At 41.5% G+C, this 17,795-nt stretch overlaps 1 protein-coding gene across 2 annotated transcripts in view; it reads right to left on the bottom strand.

The window, feature by feature from the left end:
- LOC138261408 (alpha-N-acetylgalactosaminidase-like) overlaps window positions 1–17,795 on the bottom strand; it is a 120,794-nt gene that overhangs the window by 83,678 nt on the left and 19,321 nt on the right. The window contains exon 2 of one of the 2 annotated variants that reach the window (XM_069210332.1): window positions 15,644–15,786. The exons of the other annotated variant lie outside the window; for it this stretch is intronic. Coding sequence (XP_069066433.1) covers window positions 15,644–15,687 — 44 coding nt within the window. The 5' untranslated portion in view covers window positions 15,688–15,786. The remainder of the gene's footprint in view (window positions 1–15,643; window positions 15,787–17,795) is intronic. 2 annotated transcript variants of the gene reach the window in all.

Raw genomic sequence — 17,795 nt, 5'->3', positions numbered from 1 at the left:
AAAGCGCTCGATATTTCACCCCGTCAATTTTCCCCTACAGGTGTTTTGTTTACTATTAACAGACGTACCAAAACAAATATAAGTTCAGTGTTTTACCCTTATTTTCCGAACCAACCCAAACTATGTGTAGGACAATGTCTCAAAGTCTACGAAGACCGCACAGCCAACCTCAGAACGTCCTCATCCTAACTCCTCATTTCTTTCCGCAAACCCCATAAACCCGTATCATCCGCTACTCTAGCCAGATGGGTGCGCTGGGTCATGACTTTAGCAGGTATAGACACGTCAGTGTTTGGTGCTCACTCTTACAGAGGTGCCATGGCTTCCAAAGCATTTTGGGTAGGTTCCAGACTAGAGGACATTCGGAGATCGGCTGACTGGTCTAATGATTATGTTTTTTCAGAACTTTTTATTGTAAACCAATTCATACAGCAACTTCAATAATAATTAACATGCTTTAAAAAAGCATTATAGGAGCCTCCGGTCTTTCCATAAAATGTAGATTTTCCTAGTAATTTATGACGGAAAGTCTTAATTTTATTAAAGACACGGAGGCGAGTATTATCCCACCTCAGATTCTTTAATCATTGTTGATTCTTCTTCCCTCCCACAGCAACATCCAGCCAATCTCAGAACTCTTCCTGATCGTCGGATGATACCTCCAACATCGCCAAGTTTGAGCTTCCATCTACCTAATGTTCGACACAAGCTGCACTCATCTTCCTGGATTTTCCCACTCCTCAAGCCATGGATGAACTTTTGCCAAGAACTGTGTTCTCTCATTTTGGCAGTTGCCATTGTTGTTTCTATTATTCCGTTATTTTCTCACACAGACTAGCCTCCTCGCATCAAGAAAGAGGGCTGGTTGCAGTCAAGTACAGTGGTTATAGTATGTTCGGTGTTATTATTGGTGGTCATGCCGATACGTTTTCTTTTCCCATTGGCTGTCTGTTCCTCTAGCCTCATGGGAAATGTAGTTTTCTTGACTGCTGCTATTCAAAATAAAGCAAGATCGAGAAGCATAATACTCGCCTCCGTGTCTTTAATAAAATTAAGACTTTCCGTCATAAATTACTAGGAAAATCTACATTGTACTATGATTACCTGATGTACTCAAACCTTCCTGCTGGCCAGTATTCGAAGCCAAGTGGTTTGCTTGTGAAAGTCTCTTTCTTGCTCCATTGTAGCAAAACTACAAAAAACCCTAAAAACGTTGTTTGTTTGCATATGCTGCAACGATTAACGAAACACCACTGGGTTTCCTTTCCACTAAATAGATAAAAACAAGACAGACTATAAACTCTTGATTTTCAGTTCTGAAGGAATTCGAAAAAAAATAAAAGAAAACAGCACATTTAGCAGCAATCTTAATGCTATCAGGAGCATTACTGTAAGTTACGAACTGAAGTTTGTTTTGACCCGTGTTTTCACCAGAATAAGAAATGGTCGCATGATTACACACACACAATGACTCTCTGGTGAGCACGTATTAGTTGGCAGACTAACTGAACAATTAATGGCACAAAGGCGGTCTGGAAGGACTAGAATCACCGGCGCAGAACCGCCTAAATAGCAAGGGAACTTGGGTCAATATTTGTTCCTCAAAATTACTTTCAGAAGTAAAGATACACTTTAAAAGATTTTGTTCGTATTTACTTTAATGGAAATGCCTAGTTCCTTTGAAATACTTTTAGGTCTTGCTAGAGACAGCTTAGCCGTTTGCAAGAGCACATGTGGTGCAAAAAGAAGTTGTTAATTGGCACTGTGATACTTTTTACATTGTTTTGTGCATTCTCTGCTGAAAACACCTGTGTAACATCACTACGTGGGCGACATATAACAGGAAAATGGGTGACATACAACAGGAAAAATAGGTGACTGGCTTACTCCACCCATGCCAGCCTTCAATCTTTACTGGCTTCAAAGAGCTACCCTCTTCAACACTGTAGATGAGATAAAAGAGAAACTTTCCACATTAATTTGCTTCCCATGTTGTCAACATTACAGGACATTCCAGTGAATCGCAACTTCGTGAGAGTGAAATAGTGTGAACACATGTGAATCTGTCTGTGTAGGTGTTTATACCATGGTCTATGAACGGGAGTGATTGTGAATGTGTGTCAAGGAGTGGGAGCGAATGAGGGTGTGAATGACTCGAAGTATGTCAATGTGTGTGTGAATTAGTAGATACATATGTATTGGTGTACCATTTGAGTATGTGCTCTTTGCTGGGGATGTTAATGTGTGTAGAGTTGAGTGACAGAGGAAAATTGATCATGTTAGTGAATAGTTGAGAGCATGAAAATACAAGAATAACAAGGAAAGGATGCACGTGAAACTATGTCAAGTGTAAGCAAGAATATGGAGTAGGAGTGTCAATGAACACAGATGAAAGAGGGGTAACTTGATTGTGTAGGTGAAAATTAAGAAAGTAAAATTATATCACACACTTTTTGAATGGGAGTGAATGAGTGTGTGATTGGGTAATGAAAGAATGAAAGTGTACAGGTCTGAATGTATCTATAAGAAAGTGTAAAGGAGCATATAAATGTGTGTCAGTGTGAGAGTGGGTAAACTTGTGAGAGTACGAGAGCAAAATGAAAATGTGTAGAGATAGACCAACATGAGAGTATGTGTGCACAAAAAGATGGTGGAAGGTTTTTTAATCTAACTTATAGACTTTTTTGAATGTCTCACCAGTGTTGTTTTTGAAAAATAAATTATATATATATGGAAAATGTCACTTACCCAGTGTACATCTGTTCGTGGCATGAGACGCTGCAGATTCACATGCTGTGCACATTCCGCCATCTAGTGTTGGGCTCGGAGTGTTACAAGTTGTTTTTCTTCGAAGAAGTCTTTTCGAGTCACGAGATCGAGGGACTCCTCCCCTTTCGGCTCCATTGCGCATGGGCGTTGACTCCATCTTAGATTGTTTTCCCCGCAGAGGGTGAGGTAGGAGTTGTGTATTATAGTAATAGTGCCCATGCAATGGAGTAAATATGTATGTACATAATGTGGTTTAAAAGCAATATATTTACAAATTTACAAATGTTCAAGATCAACTTCAAAAGGCTACAGGCTCCCGGGGAGGCGGGTGGGCGCATGTGAATCTGCAGCGTCTCATGCCACGAACAAATGTACACTGGGTAAGTGACATTTTCCGTTCGATGGCATGTGTAGCTGCAGATACACATGCTGTGCATAGACTAGTAAGCAGTTATCTCCCCAAAAGCAGTGGTTCAGACTGTAGGAGTTGAAGTTGTTTGAAACAAAGTTCGTAGTACTGCTTGTCCTACTGTGGCTTGTTGTGCTGTTAACACATCCACGCAGTAGTGCTTGGTAAACGTATGAGGCGTAGACCATGTGGCTGCCTTACATATTTCAGTCATTGGAATGTTTCCTAGAAAGGCCATGGTAGCACCTTTATTTCTAGTGGAGTGTGCCTTTGGTGTTATAGGCAGTTCTCTTTTTGCTTTGAGAGAACAGGTTTGAATGCATTTAACTATCCATCTGGCAATGCCTTGTTTGGATATTGGATTCCCTGTATGAGGTTTTTGGAAAGCAACGAACAATTGTTTTGTTTTTAAAATTTGTTTTGTTCTGTCAATGTAGTACATTAACGCTCTTTTGATGTCTAATGTATGTAGTGCTCTTTCAGCTACAGAATCTGGTTCTGGAAAGAACACTGGTAGTTCTACTGTTTGATTTAAGTGGAACGGTGATATGACTTTTGGTAAGAACTTTGGATTTGTTTGTAAAACTACTTTATGCTTGTGTATCTGAATAAAGGGTTCTTGTATAGTAAATGCTTGGATCTCACTTACTCTTCTTAGAGATGTGATGGCAATTAGAAATGCTACTTTCCATGTTAAATATTGTATCGTGCATGGGTTCAAACGGTGGACCCATGAGTCGTGTTAAGATAATATTAAGGTTCCACGAAGGAACTGGTGGCGTCCTTGGTGGGATAATTCTTTTCAGACCCTCCATAAAAGCCTTTATGACTGGGATCCTAAAAAGTGATGTTGAGTGCGTAATTTGCAGATAAGCTGAAATTGCGGTGAGATGTATTTTAATGGATGAAAAGGCTAACTTTGACTTTTGTAATTGCAGTAGGTAGCTGACAATGTCTTTAGCAGATGCGTGTAAGGGTTGTATTTGTTTATCATGGCAGTAATGAACAAATCTTTTCCACTTATTTGCATAGCAATGTCTTGTGGTTGGTTTCCTTGCTTGTTTTATGACCTCCATACATTCTTGTGTGAGGTCTAGATGTCCAAATTCTAAGACTTCAGGAGCCAGATTGCTAGATTCAGCGATGCTGGATTTGGGTGTCTGATCTGTTGTTTGTGTTGAGTTAACAGATCTGGCCTGTTTGGTAGTTTGACATGAGGTACTACTGATAGGTCTAAAAGTGTTGTGTACTAAGGTTGCCTTGCCCAAGTTGGTGCTATTAGTATGAGTATGAGTTTGAGTTTGTTTTGAGTCAATTTGTTTACCAGATATGGAAGGAGTGGGAGAGGGGGAAAAGCGTATGCAAATATCCCTGACCAACTCATCCATAACGCATTGCCTTGAGACTGATCCTGTGGGTATCTGGATGCGAAGTTTTGGCATTTTACGTTTTCTTTTGTTGCAAATAGGTCTATTTGTGGTGTTCCCCATTTTTGGAAGTAAGTGTTTATTATTTGGGGGTGAATCTCCCATTCTTGGATCTGTTGGTGATCCCGAGAGATTGTCTGCTAACTGATTCTGAATCCCTGGAATAAACTGTCTTATTAGACGAATGTGGTTGTGAATCGCCCAATGCCATATTGTTTGTGCCAGGAGACACAACTGTGTCGAGTGTGTTCCTCCCCGTTTGTTCAGATAATACATTGTTGTCATGTTGCCTGTTTTGACAAGAATGTGTTTGTGGCTTATTATAGGTTGAAATGCTTTCAACGCTAGAAATACTGCCAGTAGTTCCAAGTGATTTATGTGAAACTGTCTCTGCTGAGTGTCCCATTGTCCTTGGATGTTGTATTGGTTGAGATGTGCTCCCCACCCTATCATGGAGGCATCTGTTGTTATTACGTATTGAGGCACTGGGTCTTGGAAAGGCCGCCCTTGGTTTAAATTTATATTGTTCCACCATTGAAGCGAGGTGTATGTTTGGCGGTCTATCAACACTAGATCTTGAAGTTGACCCTGTGACCATTGTGATGCTAGGCACTGTTGTAAGGGCCACATGTGCAATCTTGCGTTTGGGACAATGGCTATGCAAGAGGACATCATGCCTAGTAGTTTCATCACCATCTTCACTTGTATCTTTTGTTTTGGGTACATGGCCTGTATTACATTGTGAAATGCTTGTACCCTTTGTGGACTTGGAGTGGCAATCCCTTTTGTTGTGTTGATTGTCGCCCCTAACTACTGCTGTGTTTGACACGGCTGAAGGTGTGACTTGTTGTAGTTGAGTGAGAAACCTAGTTTGTGGAGGGTTTCTATGACATACTTTGTGTGTTGTGAACACCGTTCTTGCGTGTTGGTTTTGATTAACCAATCGTCTAGGTACGGGAACACGTTTATTTGCTGCCTTCTGATATGAGCAGCCACTACTGCCAGGCATTTTGTAAAAACTCTTGGGGCAGTTGTTATCCCGAATGGCAACACTTTGAATTGGTAATATACTCCTCGGAATACAAACCGTAAGTACTTTCTGTGTGAAGGATGTATCGGTATGTGGAAGTATGCATCCTTTAGATCTAGTGCTGTCATGTAGTCTTGTTGTTTGAGCAATGGGATTACATCCTGCAGTGTCACCATGTGAAAGTGATCGGATTTTATGTAGATATTTAATGTTCTGAGATCTAATATAGGTCTTAGAGTTTTGTCTTTTTTGGGTATGAGAAAGTACAGCAAGTAAACTCCTGTTCTTCTCTGATGAATTGGTACCAGTTCTATTGCATGTTTTTGTAACAACGCTTGGACCTCCAGTTGTAGAAGATCCATGTGTTGTTTTGACATATTGTGTGTTTTCGGTGGGACATTTGGAGGGAATTTTAGAAATTCTATGCAATAACCATGCTGGATAATTGCTAGGACCATAAGTGTCTGTTGTTATCTCCTCCCATTGTTTGTAGAACTTGGTTAGTCTCCCCCCACTGGTGTTATGTGTTGGGGATTTGTGACGTTGAAGTCACTGCTTGTTCTGTGGAGTTTTGGGACTTTGGAACTTCCCTCTACTTTTTGGGAACTGTCCCCCTCTATAGTGACCCCAAAAACTTCCCCGCTCCCCGCTGATATTGGCTCTGATAAGTGGGTCTTGTTTGTGAGGTTGTGGGTTCCGTGCTTTGTCCTCGAAACCCCCCTCGGAACTGTGATTTTCGAAATGTGCCTCTGCTCTGTGGGGAGTAGAGTGCGCCCATGGCTTTGGCCGTATCTGTGTCTTTTTTTGTTTTTCTATGGCAGTGTCCACCTCCGGCCCAAACAACTGCTGTCCGTTAAATGGCATATTCAGCACAGCTTGTTGTATTTCCGGCTTGAATCCTGATGTACGCAGCCATGCGTGTCTCCTTATGGTCACTGCTGTATTTAATGTCCTAGCAGCTGTATCCGCTGCATCCATTGCAGAGCGTATTTGATTGTTCGAGATGCTCTGTCCTTCCTCCACCACTTGTTGGGCCCTTTTTTGGAACTCTTTGGGCAAGTGTTCAATGAAATGTTGCATTTCGTCCCAATGAGCCCTATCATATCTCGCCAGCAATGCCTGTGAGTTGGCAATGCGCCATTGGTTGGCTGCTTGTGCTGCAACCCTTTTCCCCGCAGCGTTGAATTTGCGACTCTCCTTGTCTGGAGGTGGTGCGTCTCCTGAGGTGTGTGAGTTCGCTCTCTTGCAAGCTGCCCCTACTACCAGAGTCTGGTGTTAATTGCTGCGTTATGTATACAGGGTCTGTTGGTGGCGGCTTGTATTTCTTCTCCACCCTTGGAATTATGGCCCTGCCCTTCACAGGCTCCTGAAACACCTGTTTGGATTGCTTTAGCATTCCAGGTAGCTTAGGGAGACTCTGGTACTGGCTATGTGTGGACGATAGTGTGTTAAATAAAAAGTCATCCTCAATAGGCTCTGCATGCAGGGTGACATTATGAAACGCCGCTGCTCTTGACACCACCTGTGTGTAGGCTGTACTGTCCTCAGGTGGCGACGGTCTCGCTGGATAACAGTCTGGGCTGTTATCTGATACTGGCGTATCATAAAGATCCCATGCGTCGGGATCATCCTGACTCATTCCAGTATGAGTTGGAGACTGCATCAGTGGTGGAGTGGCTATCGGTGATGGTTGTGTTGAGCGTGGTGGAGATGGTGGCCGGGTTTCTTGTCTTGCCACCTTTGCCTGTGGCTGCTTGTCTTTCTCTTGGAAGGCAAGTCTTCTTTTCATCCGAATTGGGGGAAGAGTACTTATCTTCCCTGTGTCTTTTTGGATGTGGAGCCTTCTTTGAGTGTAATCGGGCTCCATTGACTCTAGCTCTTGTCCGAAGCTATGTCTTTGCATTTGTGAGGACAGTCCCTGTTCCTCTGTGTAGGAACTTTATTTCGGTTCCGAGGCCGGATGTTTCGCTATGGAAACGTTTTCGGCAGTCTTTTTTGGCTCCGACGCCACTTTTTTAATTTTCGGCGCTCCGATCTCTCGATGCTGACTTGCTTCGGTGCTGCCCTCTCGTGCCGAAATTGCTCTGACCCGCTTTCTCGGGGTCGAGTCTGCTCTGTGCCTGTATCTCGACCGGAGTCGGATGCCTTCGACACATGCGTGCCCTTTTTCATTGCCGATGGTCGGTCACCTACTTTCCGGGTTAAGCCATGGCCTGCTGGCGGTGGCGTCCCCTGGGCTTTATTGGACTTTCCGTGTGTTTTGTGTGTCGACGTCTTACTCACGGTTTTTGGCGTCTTTTCGGGATCGACCTCGTCCGAGTCCGAATCCTCGATGGAGAAGGTTTCTTCTTCCTCCTCCAAGTGTCTTTGTCCTGTCGGCACCTACACAGTTTGTAGTCTTCTCACCCTTCGGTCTCTTAATGTCTTCCTCATCCGAAACGCTCGACAGGCCTTACAGGTATCCTCTTTGTGTTCGGGAGACAAACACAAATTACAGACCAGATGCTGATCTGTGTAAGGATACTTGTTGTGACATTCGGGGCAGAAGCGGAATGGGGTCCGTTCCATTAGCCTTGAAGATGCACGTGGTCGGGTCGAAAACCCCGAAGGGCCACCGGAGCTCTTCAAAATTCGGTGTCGATCTGTTGTAACTAACCCGATACCGAAAGCAAACAATACCATCGAATTTTCCGAGATTCTAACTATCTTTCCGAACCGAAACGCGGAGCGAAAAGGAACACGTCCGAACCCGATAGCGGAAAGAAAACAATCTAAGATGGAGTCGACGCCCATGCGCAATGGAGCCGAAAGGGGAGGAGTCCCTCGATCTCGTGACTCGAAAAGACTTCTTCGAAGAAAAACAACTTGTAACACTCCGAGCCCAACACTAGATGGCGGGATGTGCACAGCATGTGTATCTGCAGCTACACATGCCATTGAACACATATATATATATATATATACACATACACACACACACACACACACACACACACATATATATACATACACACACACACACACACACACATATATATTACATGCTTGAGTACCTTTATTGTACAGACTTTTGTTATCTAAATGACCATATTTCACAGGGAATATGGAGAAAATAGCACCTTTTACTGTATGATATAGGTTTTATAATCACAATAACAGTCCACAAATCACATGCACATTGTCAGCTTTGTCAGGGTTACTAAGATTATGTGAAAAGGTTACCTAAAAGAAATCTAAATTATACAGCAAGAAAAGGCAGATTATGCAGCACATTCTCTGGCAGTATTATTTTGCTCCATTTGCTCTGCGAAAATCTTCAATTCAGACAGCAAATGGTCCACAAAGCTAAAACGATGGGCTACAGTCCGGTCTAGTTTCCTATTAATTTTCGCAGATTTGTCATTCTTGAATCTTGTACAGAGGTAATTTACAGTATGGCTTACAAACAGTTTTTTTTTTTTTTTTTTTGTTAACAGATTTAGCACTGAATCACAAATAATGCATTTTGCTCGACATGTAAGATGCTGTCTTATGCTTTAAGTTATGCGTAAAACACAACTCATTACTAATGATGTTTGTAAAAGATATTCACATGTGATGTGAATTTTAGAATCACAGCAGTGAACCTCTGCATTTTTAATAGCTTGTTTTAGATCAGATCTCACAGTAAGAGCTCATAAACTGGGAGCTAAGTGATAAGCAATTACTGGCGATTTTGAATAACCTGTTTTAGTTTATACCAGCTGGATAATAAGAGAAATGTTTTCTTGCATTATTTTTTGTAATTAGGAGCTGATGGATGATAATCAACTACAAATGTTATTCTGTCAATTTTGTTTCTGCTGTTGGTATTCCAAATAAATACTTCCCAGAGTAACTGCAAAAACTTGTTCATTTTTGTTGTTGTACGATATACAGAGGATAGCCATTTATTTGCAAGATCCTGTAGGTTTTCTTTACAAGGATCTTCTTTGCTGCAGATGAATCTTAATGTGAGTGTGTAGATGATGCAGAGTTTAGTGCAGTGTTGATGACACAAAGTCCAATTTAGATACAAATGCCTACACACACGGGCTTTCAGTCTCCCTCTTCAATCATCATTCTGTTCAAATGTCACTCAATTTATATTCGGCCACCAAAGCCCACCACGAGGGGCAGTGAGTCACCCCTGTCAACAATTGGCTCTCTTCACCATGCAACAGCATTTTGCTTGAGCACATCCACCTAAAACATAGGCACTCCAACACCAAAGCTGGCGGGAATTCTCTGCTTTCATTACTTTCCCCCCATTTAATTGTTTGCAAAGAACTTACATGAGATGGCAAAAAGAAAAAAAACAATGGATACCCTTTATGCTAGGGGCTGTCTTGGCTGACTCTTGAGGATGTGGAATATGGACTGCTCAAGCAGATACGAAGAAATAAATGTATCCTTGCGAGAGTCTCTGGTGGTCCCAAGTGTGCTTCTGTAATAAGGTGAATGCCACCAATGCATATGACATCAATAAGTCACCATGCACCAGGCCACCTTTGATCCTGCACTAATTCATGACTTCACCTATGCTGCCGCACAAGGTTCAGGGAGTGACATCTTTTAGGTGCAAGCACCTGGTCCTTTTCAATACTTCACAACCACCTAAAAGTAGGAGGAATGAGCCCAAGGATGAACATAAGCATGCCTAAAAGGAGCAATCACTAATGGGTCCCAGAGCGGTAATGGGGATGCAAATGGGAGAAGTCCAAAAGCTCACTTCAAACTTTGTATAGGGAGAGTTTTCATTCTAAAAAATATTATCTGTAACACAAACCCATTTCAATAGTTATTAAACTACTCTTTGCAAAGTATTTAAAAAAAAGTCAATGGAGGCTACAGGACAGCCCAGTTAATGTTTGAGTCTCAAGAGTGTCATCAAAAACGGCCACATCATTTGGCACCAAGCTCTCTCCAAAGTGACTTTAACTATAGACAATGTGTAGGATCCAGGAACAAGTATGCTTAAGGTTTATTACATTACAAATAGACCAAAACAACTGCTGTCTGTTGTACTAATGCATGCAAACAGAGGGACACACAAAAGCACATCAAAGCCAGACTTATTGGATTTTTCCCACTACCTGTTTTAACAGTTCAAACACACTTGCAAATATTAGTTGTGATGTCAACAATAAAAAAAGAAACCCACATTATGGCTAAAGGAAATGTAAAAAGTGATCAAAAACATTTAAGGAAAACATACAATACCATGCACACTTCTGTTACATTTCATGTGTTTATAAAGAGTAGGGAGTAGCTGGGATCTAGAATGTGGAGAAAACAAAGTTTGGAAGGAATTTGGAAAGATGGCTGTTGTTGCTGTGCTGGGTGTGCCAATGGAGTTCAAACTTCTCAACCACATTCCAGCTTTTGAAGTTTATGAAACTGGTGACAAGTATAGGGAATGACAACAAGCAATTATAATTTTCCAGCAAAGACAGTCTGTGGAAGCTGCTTTGGTAGTAAGGAGCATCCTGGGAAGCTGTCTTGAGCAGTGAACTTATGTCTGTGTTAGAATATGGAAGTCACTCTGTTTCAGTAAGCAATTTTGTGAGGTGAAAACTGGGACTTGGTGATCAAGCTATGAGGCTTTTGTCCGACGTCAAAGACAAGTACATAATCCAGCAAGGCTTTCCTGAAGAGTCATAGCCTGGCACCGTAGGGACAAAAATACTTGCACAACGTGCACCTTGACATCATCATCATCAATGAAGTTAAAAGTATTCTCCCATACGCAGAACAGAGCTTCTTGTGTTTGAAGATCAAAAAACATGACATGTGATTGACAGCAATTTCACTCTTACTCTGCAGTGGAATCACTCAAAGCAGAGTCTTCACAGGTGGTGCATGGAGGAATAAAAATTGCAATCCCCCAGGCATTGTATTATGAAAACAATATGTTTTGAAACAGATATTTGGATATTATGTGGCCTTCAAAACCTTTATTTCAAGAAGCCTCTCCTTGATGGAACCCACGTTGAAGGGAAAAGAATCATGGAAAATGCATTGTCAGGAAAGTTTTATGGTTTTGGATACTTCTGCAACACCTAATTGACTAGAATATCGCAATGGTTAGAAAAGACTCAGGAGTTCCAGATCCCATTTTTCTTCAGACCCTGATGAACCATTGTGTATTGAGGGGACAGAGGGGACGCATTTGAAGTTTAACTCGAGAAGATAAGGAGATGGGTGTGAAAGAGTTTGTTCCTGAAAGTAAATCAGCATTGTTAAGACACAATCTATGACCAGAAGGGAGAAATGTTTTAGAGCAAATTCCACTACCAAAGAGGGATATAGTAAGTGAGGCTGATCCAGGCCTTGAGAATCAAGGAGACAAATACATACAGGCCATGTGGGCTTTGGTGGAGAATCATAACGCCAACATAAACGTGTTCGTGGAGAGACCTTCTTTCAAGCAAATAGTAACCAGGTGAGTCTACTAAACAATGTTTCTGTCCTGTGTACCCTTGCATCAACTTCTAAATTTAAAAATCTATCTGAGGAAATTAACAGAGATCCATTAATAAATAGGACAAACAATCTTAAAATCCTAGAAACGCTTCCAAGTTTGAATTAACCCTCATTGGACAAAGATGTAAGAATTGCTAAGAAGATTGAGAGTACCGCCAAATAGGTGAATATGTTGCAGGATGATGCTAGTGTGGTGGTTGGAGAAAAGAACACCAGATATAGGAACTGACAAGGACAAACAAACAAAAATCAAGTTTAGAGCCTACTACATCTAACAGGGTAAAATATTTTAGGTGTAGTAGCATTTAGAAATCAACTACACTCAGTGACTGGCAATACAAATTAATTGTTTTGAATTCAGGAAAACGGCGCATTCTTCTCAGGAATACAGATATGACATAGTTAAACTAAGGATGTGAACAATGGTGCAAGGAGAACAAATGGAAGTAGTTAAGAAGATGAATTTGTGGTTATGAGTGAGAATAATCATACCAAAGTGATTCATGTTATTGAAAACTGCAGTCCTAAATATAATGTCACAATATTTAATGAAGAGGTGGACATATGGGCTAAATCCTGTCTGTCGTATAAGCTCATAAAAAAATAGAATTTTTAAATGATTCACAAGTGTGAAGCTAAATGTTGTCACTGTGTCTCGGGTGAGTTACTGTGGAGAAAAGTGGCTCTGCTGGGAAGTTTTAATACATGCATTAAGCAAATAATAAATGTGGTTCAAAAAGGTGAAAGATAACAGGGTTGGAAAAAATAACAGTCATTTGGAATTGTGTTGGAACTTCATCATCATGATCAAGTTCTTATGACCAAAAAAATGGCTTTAAGTGGAGGATGAGTTTCCGGATGTGTTTGAAAGGAAGCTGGGATGTTTGGGAGGGTTTATGCTTACGGTGGGTGTAATGCAGTGTGTCAATAAGGTGAGGAGTGTTCAATATCACCTGAGGGGGCATTAAGAGAAGAGTTAAATTGACTGTGTGAATAAGGTGCAAAGACCCAATTGAAGTATCTGAATGGGTGAACCCTGTGGTTTTAGCAAGGAAGATAGATGACAAAATAAGAGACTACATACATTTAAGAATACTCAGCAAGTGTACTGAGATAGGCAGGCTCCCTGCTCGTACATCATCCCAAGCTGCAGTTTGAATTAAATTTCTCGAATCCTTCATGAACGGACTACCGCCCAATTTCACTCCTCAACGCTGAGGTCAACATTTTTGTCACTGCACTGGCTAATCGCCTCAAACATGTCCTCACAACTTCAATACATCTGAATCAGTGTGGCTTTATGCCCTTCCGTAGTTAAAGACATTGCCTTCAACTGCTCCATGTGGCCCTGGCCCACCATCATCAACTGACCCATGATTTAGTACTCTGGTTTATCGATTTTGAAAAATCATTCGATACAATGGACTAGGGTTATCTTCAATTGGCGCTGCCCCTGCCTGATTTTGGACCTGGATTTCGCAGCATGGTTTGTGCCCTTTATTCCAGCCCCATAGTTCGTGTCCAGATTAATGAGGTCCTTTCTGCACCTTTTCCACTAGGATAAGGGACTAGGCAAAGTTTTCCACCATCCTGACTCCTCTTTGCTTTGGCAGTTGACCCACTGGCCCAACTAATTCGTACAGATGTCCAGTATAGGGAAAGTAACTGTGGAGATGGCCAGGAAGACCGCATAGCTCTATATGTGGATGAGGTCCTTCTATATCTTGCGAACCCTGCCATAAGTGGTCCCCAGTGTCTTCAAACGCTGAAATGCTTCGAGGCAGCCTTGAGTCTTAGGATGAACCCCTCCAAGACAGTACTGGTTCCCTTGGCCCCATCTAGGGACGGTTTTGACTGGCAGACGAATATTCCCATTCGTCGGCTCAGCTTCAAATATTTGTACATTTGGGTCACTCTACACCCAGAACTCACCTGGACTCTCAATCTCCAGTCTTTAGTCTGTAAGGCTAAAGCTGATCTCACGAGATGGCAACCCCCTCCTTTGAATGTTATGGGGTGAATCACTCAAGATAAGGATTTTTCCATAGTTCCTATTCATGTCAGAACTTACTGCTCCACCTGCCCTGGTCCTGGTTTCATGAACTGGAGGGGACTGCAAGAACATTTCTGTGGCATGAGTCCTGAATGCGTCTTGCCTTCCCATACTGTCATCCAGTCCTTATTACGGGGGCCTGGGAATGACCAACCTTTATCTTTACTACTTGGCTTCCCACCTTCTTGATATTCACGATTGGTTTAATGGGGGGGGGGGGTGGTTCAACCCTACTTACAGTCTAGAATTGTCATTATTGAGTTTTCAAAGCTTAAATGCCCTGCTTTATAGCTCCCCAGTCCCTAACTCCATGCCTCAGGTAACTAGAGTGATATTCCTAGCCTGGCGGGTGGCTCTTCGGCACATGCAGTGGGACACAAAACTCACACAACGGACCCCTCTTTGGCACAATACCTGGTTGAAGGAGGGCAACGCTTCAAAGCTTTAATGCATGGGACCTTATTAGCATTACACAGCTGGGAGATATCTGTTCCAGGACCCATTCACACTCCTTTCAAGATCTTCAAGACACATATGTCCTTACAACTACCCAATTTCATAAATATCTTCAAATTCAGCATGCCCCCCACATTTATGTTCTGACATCCGAAACTCTACCGGAACGTAGTCCTCTGGAAGCCAAACTCCTAATGAGGAACCCTTGGATGAGGAGGAATCTCACAGATCTACCGTACTCTGATAATCAACTCACCCGACACTCTGCAACATCTCCGATCCTGGTGGGGGGGTTAGATAGGTCCCAAGGATGATAAGGATTTGCGAGGCAGCCTTATGGACCCTCGAGAACTTACTATTTCCTCTCAATTGTGGATGGTTCAAACATCAGTTTGTTTGAGAGTGCCACGGGGTTGGAATTGACAATGTCTATTATAATTCTGCTGTTTTATTGGAGAGTCGATGATTTGTACAATTGCAGCCTCTTCTTTGGTGATTTAATATACGTGTCAATTGTGCATCTTTGTCACTTGTTCAATAAACTCTGTTTATCAAAAAAATCTTCTTGAATCCAACACCAGCTTTTGAGTTCATGAACAATACAACACACAACAGTAGCTAAGAGGCAGCAGTCTATTAACACACAGTAGAAGTGTATAAAAACTCACATAGAAACAAAAAATACTGAATGTACATTTGTAAGTATGTGGATTCATATAGTATATTCCCAACTATAAAGCAAGAGAGATGGACATGATAAAATAAACTAGGTGATGAGTGTAGAGTGTGTGGTGGTAGACAGAGGAAATAGACCAAAGAAGTCTTACTAAAACTGTGCATAAAAATGTATCTGGAGATCATATTATCCAAGTTTTTTAAACGACTGCCTTTTGTAGCTATGCCAGCATCCAATCCCCTTTTCCAATAGTCATCCATTGTGAAGAATTATTTTCAGTACTTTTAGCCAGGTGTAACGCAGTCAAGATCTTACTTACCTTTGACAGGTGGTGCACTGTATCAATTTTGGGGAACATCTCATCACTGTAAAGTACCACCTGGGGGTCTATCTTCCAGTCGGGGGAATAGACACCTTTGGACCTGTTAGACTTAAAGTGTTCAGGTATCTGAATTCCCCAACCTGAAATTAATAAAGTACGAGCCCTGAGATAAATCAGCGGAAGATGACATGGTTGATTAATTCAGAGGCTTCTTCAGAGGATTAGGTGGGTGCAGGAAAAGTTAAACTCAGTGATTAAAATTCCAGATGGACAACAGATCACACTGACGAGCTCTACTGTGAAGTTTGAAAGAACATCAAATATGGATCTAAATCTACCTGCAGACGAAGTCTGGCAGCAGGAGATCTCAGAGGAGACTGAGCCCCAGTTCGAAGTATGTGTGCGTGTGTTGGGGGGGGGGGGGGGGATGCACAGTGGCAGAGAAAAGGTCAGGGGAATGCACTGAAAATCTGGTTAGCTTTCATAGAGTTTACTTGGTTATTTATTTGCTGAGTGGTTTATACTGAATGTACAAGGTCCATGAGAGTCAAAGGGTATACGAGCCAGAGTAGCAGGGCATACATAAGCATGAACAAAGACATCCACGCAGGAAAAAAAAAAAAAACATGACATTTGTAAAAAAAAAAAAAAAAAAAAAAAAAAAAAAAAGTACAATAATATAAACTTTAAAAATCAATTATGCAAAAATAAAAAGACAGTACGTTTATAGGTTGTATACACTGCAATTTCCAGGTAGTAAGCATACAGTTCTGGAAACCTATGTTCTGAAGCGAGGGCAACATAAAGCTGTGATGAGGGTAAGTATAAATTCAGCTATATAACACTTGATAAAGAAATGTGAAAATTAGAGAGAGAAAAGATTAATGTGTTGCTGGAGAAGGAGTTCTTTAAGCTCTTTTTTGAAGGCTATTACACATCGGCTTATACATATGGAAGGTAGAATGCTGTTCCATGCTTTAGAAGCAAATCCGAGAATCACTAATTCATGGTCTAATTTTAGGACTTGCCTGCAAACATAATGTAGCGGTCTGTTGTCAAACAACTCCTTGTGAGCAACAGCAATAATTACATTGACCTTAGGGTCAGTCCATTGCTTACCACTTTTCCATTGGGTGGCATTCCTGTCAATCTAAACTGCATCCATTATATTTTATGACGTTTCTTCTGTTCCTCTAGTTGTCCCTCATTTGTAGCATACCTTCTTTGCCATCCTTTTAATTGTATGACTTGTACCTTTCCACGCCCAGGGGACTACATTTTTTCAATTGGTTTTACGCACACAATGGCAGTGCATGCCTTGTCTTGCTCTTACCTCTATGGCCAGCTTTTCTCCCACATCCGCGCACATATGCATCATCATGCGTGCAATTGTATGCAACATGACACTACGGAGGCCCAGTGTGATGATTTATGTGTGTGCATGCGTCCCACACATGTGGGTATATAGTCTGATGCTGTTGCTAGTTTCTGTTTTTTACTGCTGTAAGCTAGTGAAGGCCAATCTTGGATAGGTAAATTTAAAACATAATTTGAACCTACACAAAAGTGCCTTTTGAAAAAGACGTGGTCCAGCAGGAAACTGCAGTTGCCAAACCATTCAAAAAAGCTTTAGACATATATATATTTTTTTTTTTAGGAACGCCAGCAACATGACAAGGGTTGGGAGACTGAGACGGAGGAGGAGGGAAAAAAAATAAAATAAAAGCAAACCAATGGACGAGCGGTGTTTGATGAGAAAAGATCACAAATTATGAGCAGTGCAGGTATTTAAGGACACGAAGTAGAGAGCAAGAAAACGCATGCAGTCCCTTAGACTGCTGAACAAAGTAGTTCTCTGAATGCAAGCTGTGGAAACACACAAATTATCCAATAAAAAATAAAAAAAAAAAAGAAGAAATGCTGTAGAGGTGGTGCAAATAAAAAAGAATGAATGGAATGGAATAGAATGAGTAGCAGGTAAATGATAGACATGAAAGAAATACAATCCAATGATATGGGACTGGCATTAAGGCCTCTACATTTACATAACTTTATGGATTAGTGACAAAAGGTTTTCAACAACATCTATAGTTGTCTGTAGGCAAGGCTTACAAAAGCTCCCAATCACCTATTGGTCCGTGTTTGCTTT

This window comes from Pleurodeles waltl, chromosome 10 (assembly GCF_031143425.1).
Source record: "Pleurodeles waltl isolate 20211129_DDA chromosome 10, aPleWal1.hap1.20221129, whole genome shotgun sequence".
NCBI classification, from domain to species: Eukaryota; Metazoa; Chordata; class Amphibia; order Caudata; family Salamandridae; genus Pleurodeles; species Pleurodeles waltl.
Note: the sequence above shows the minus strand (reverse complement) of the source record. Positions and strands in the feature narration are given on the sequence as shown.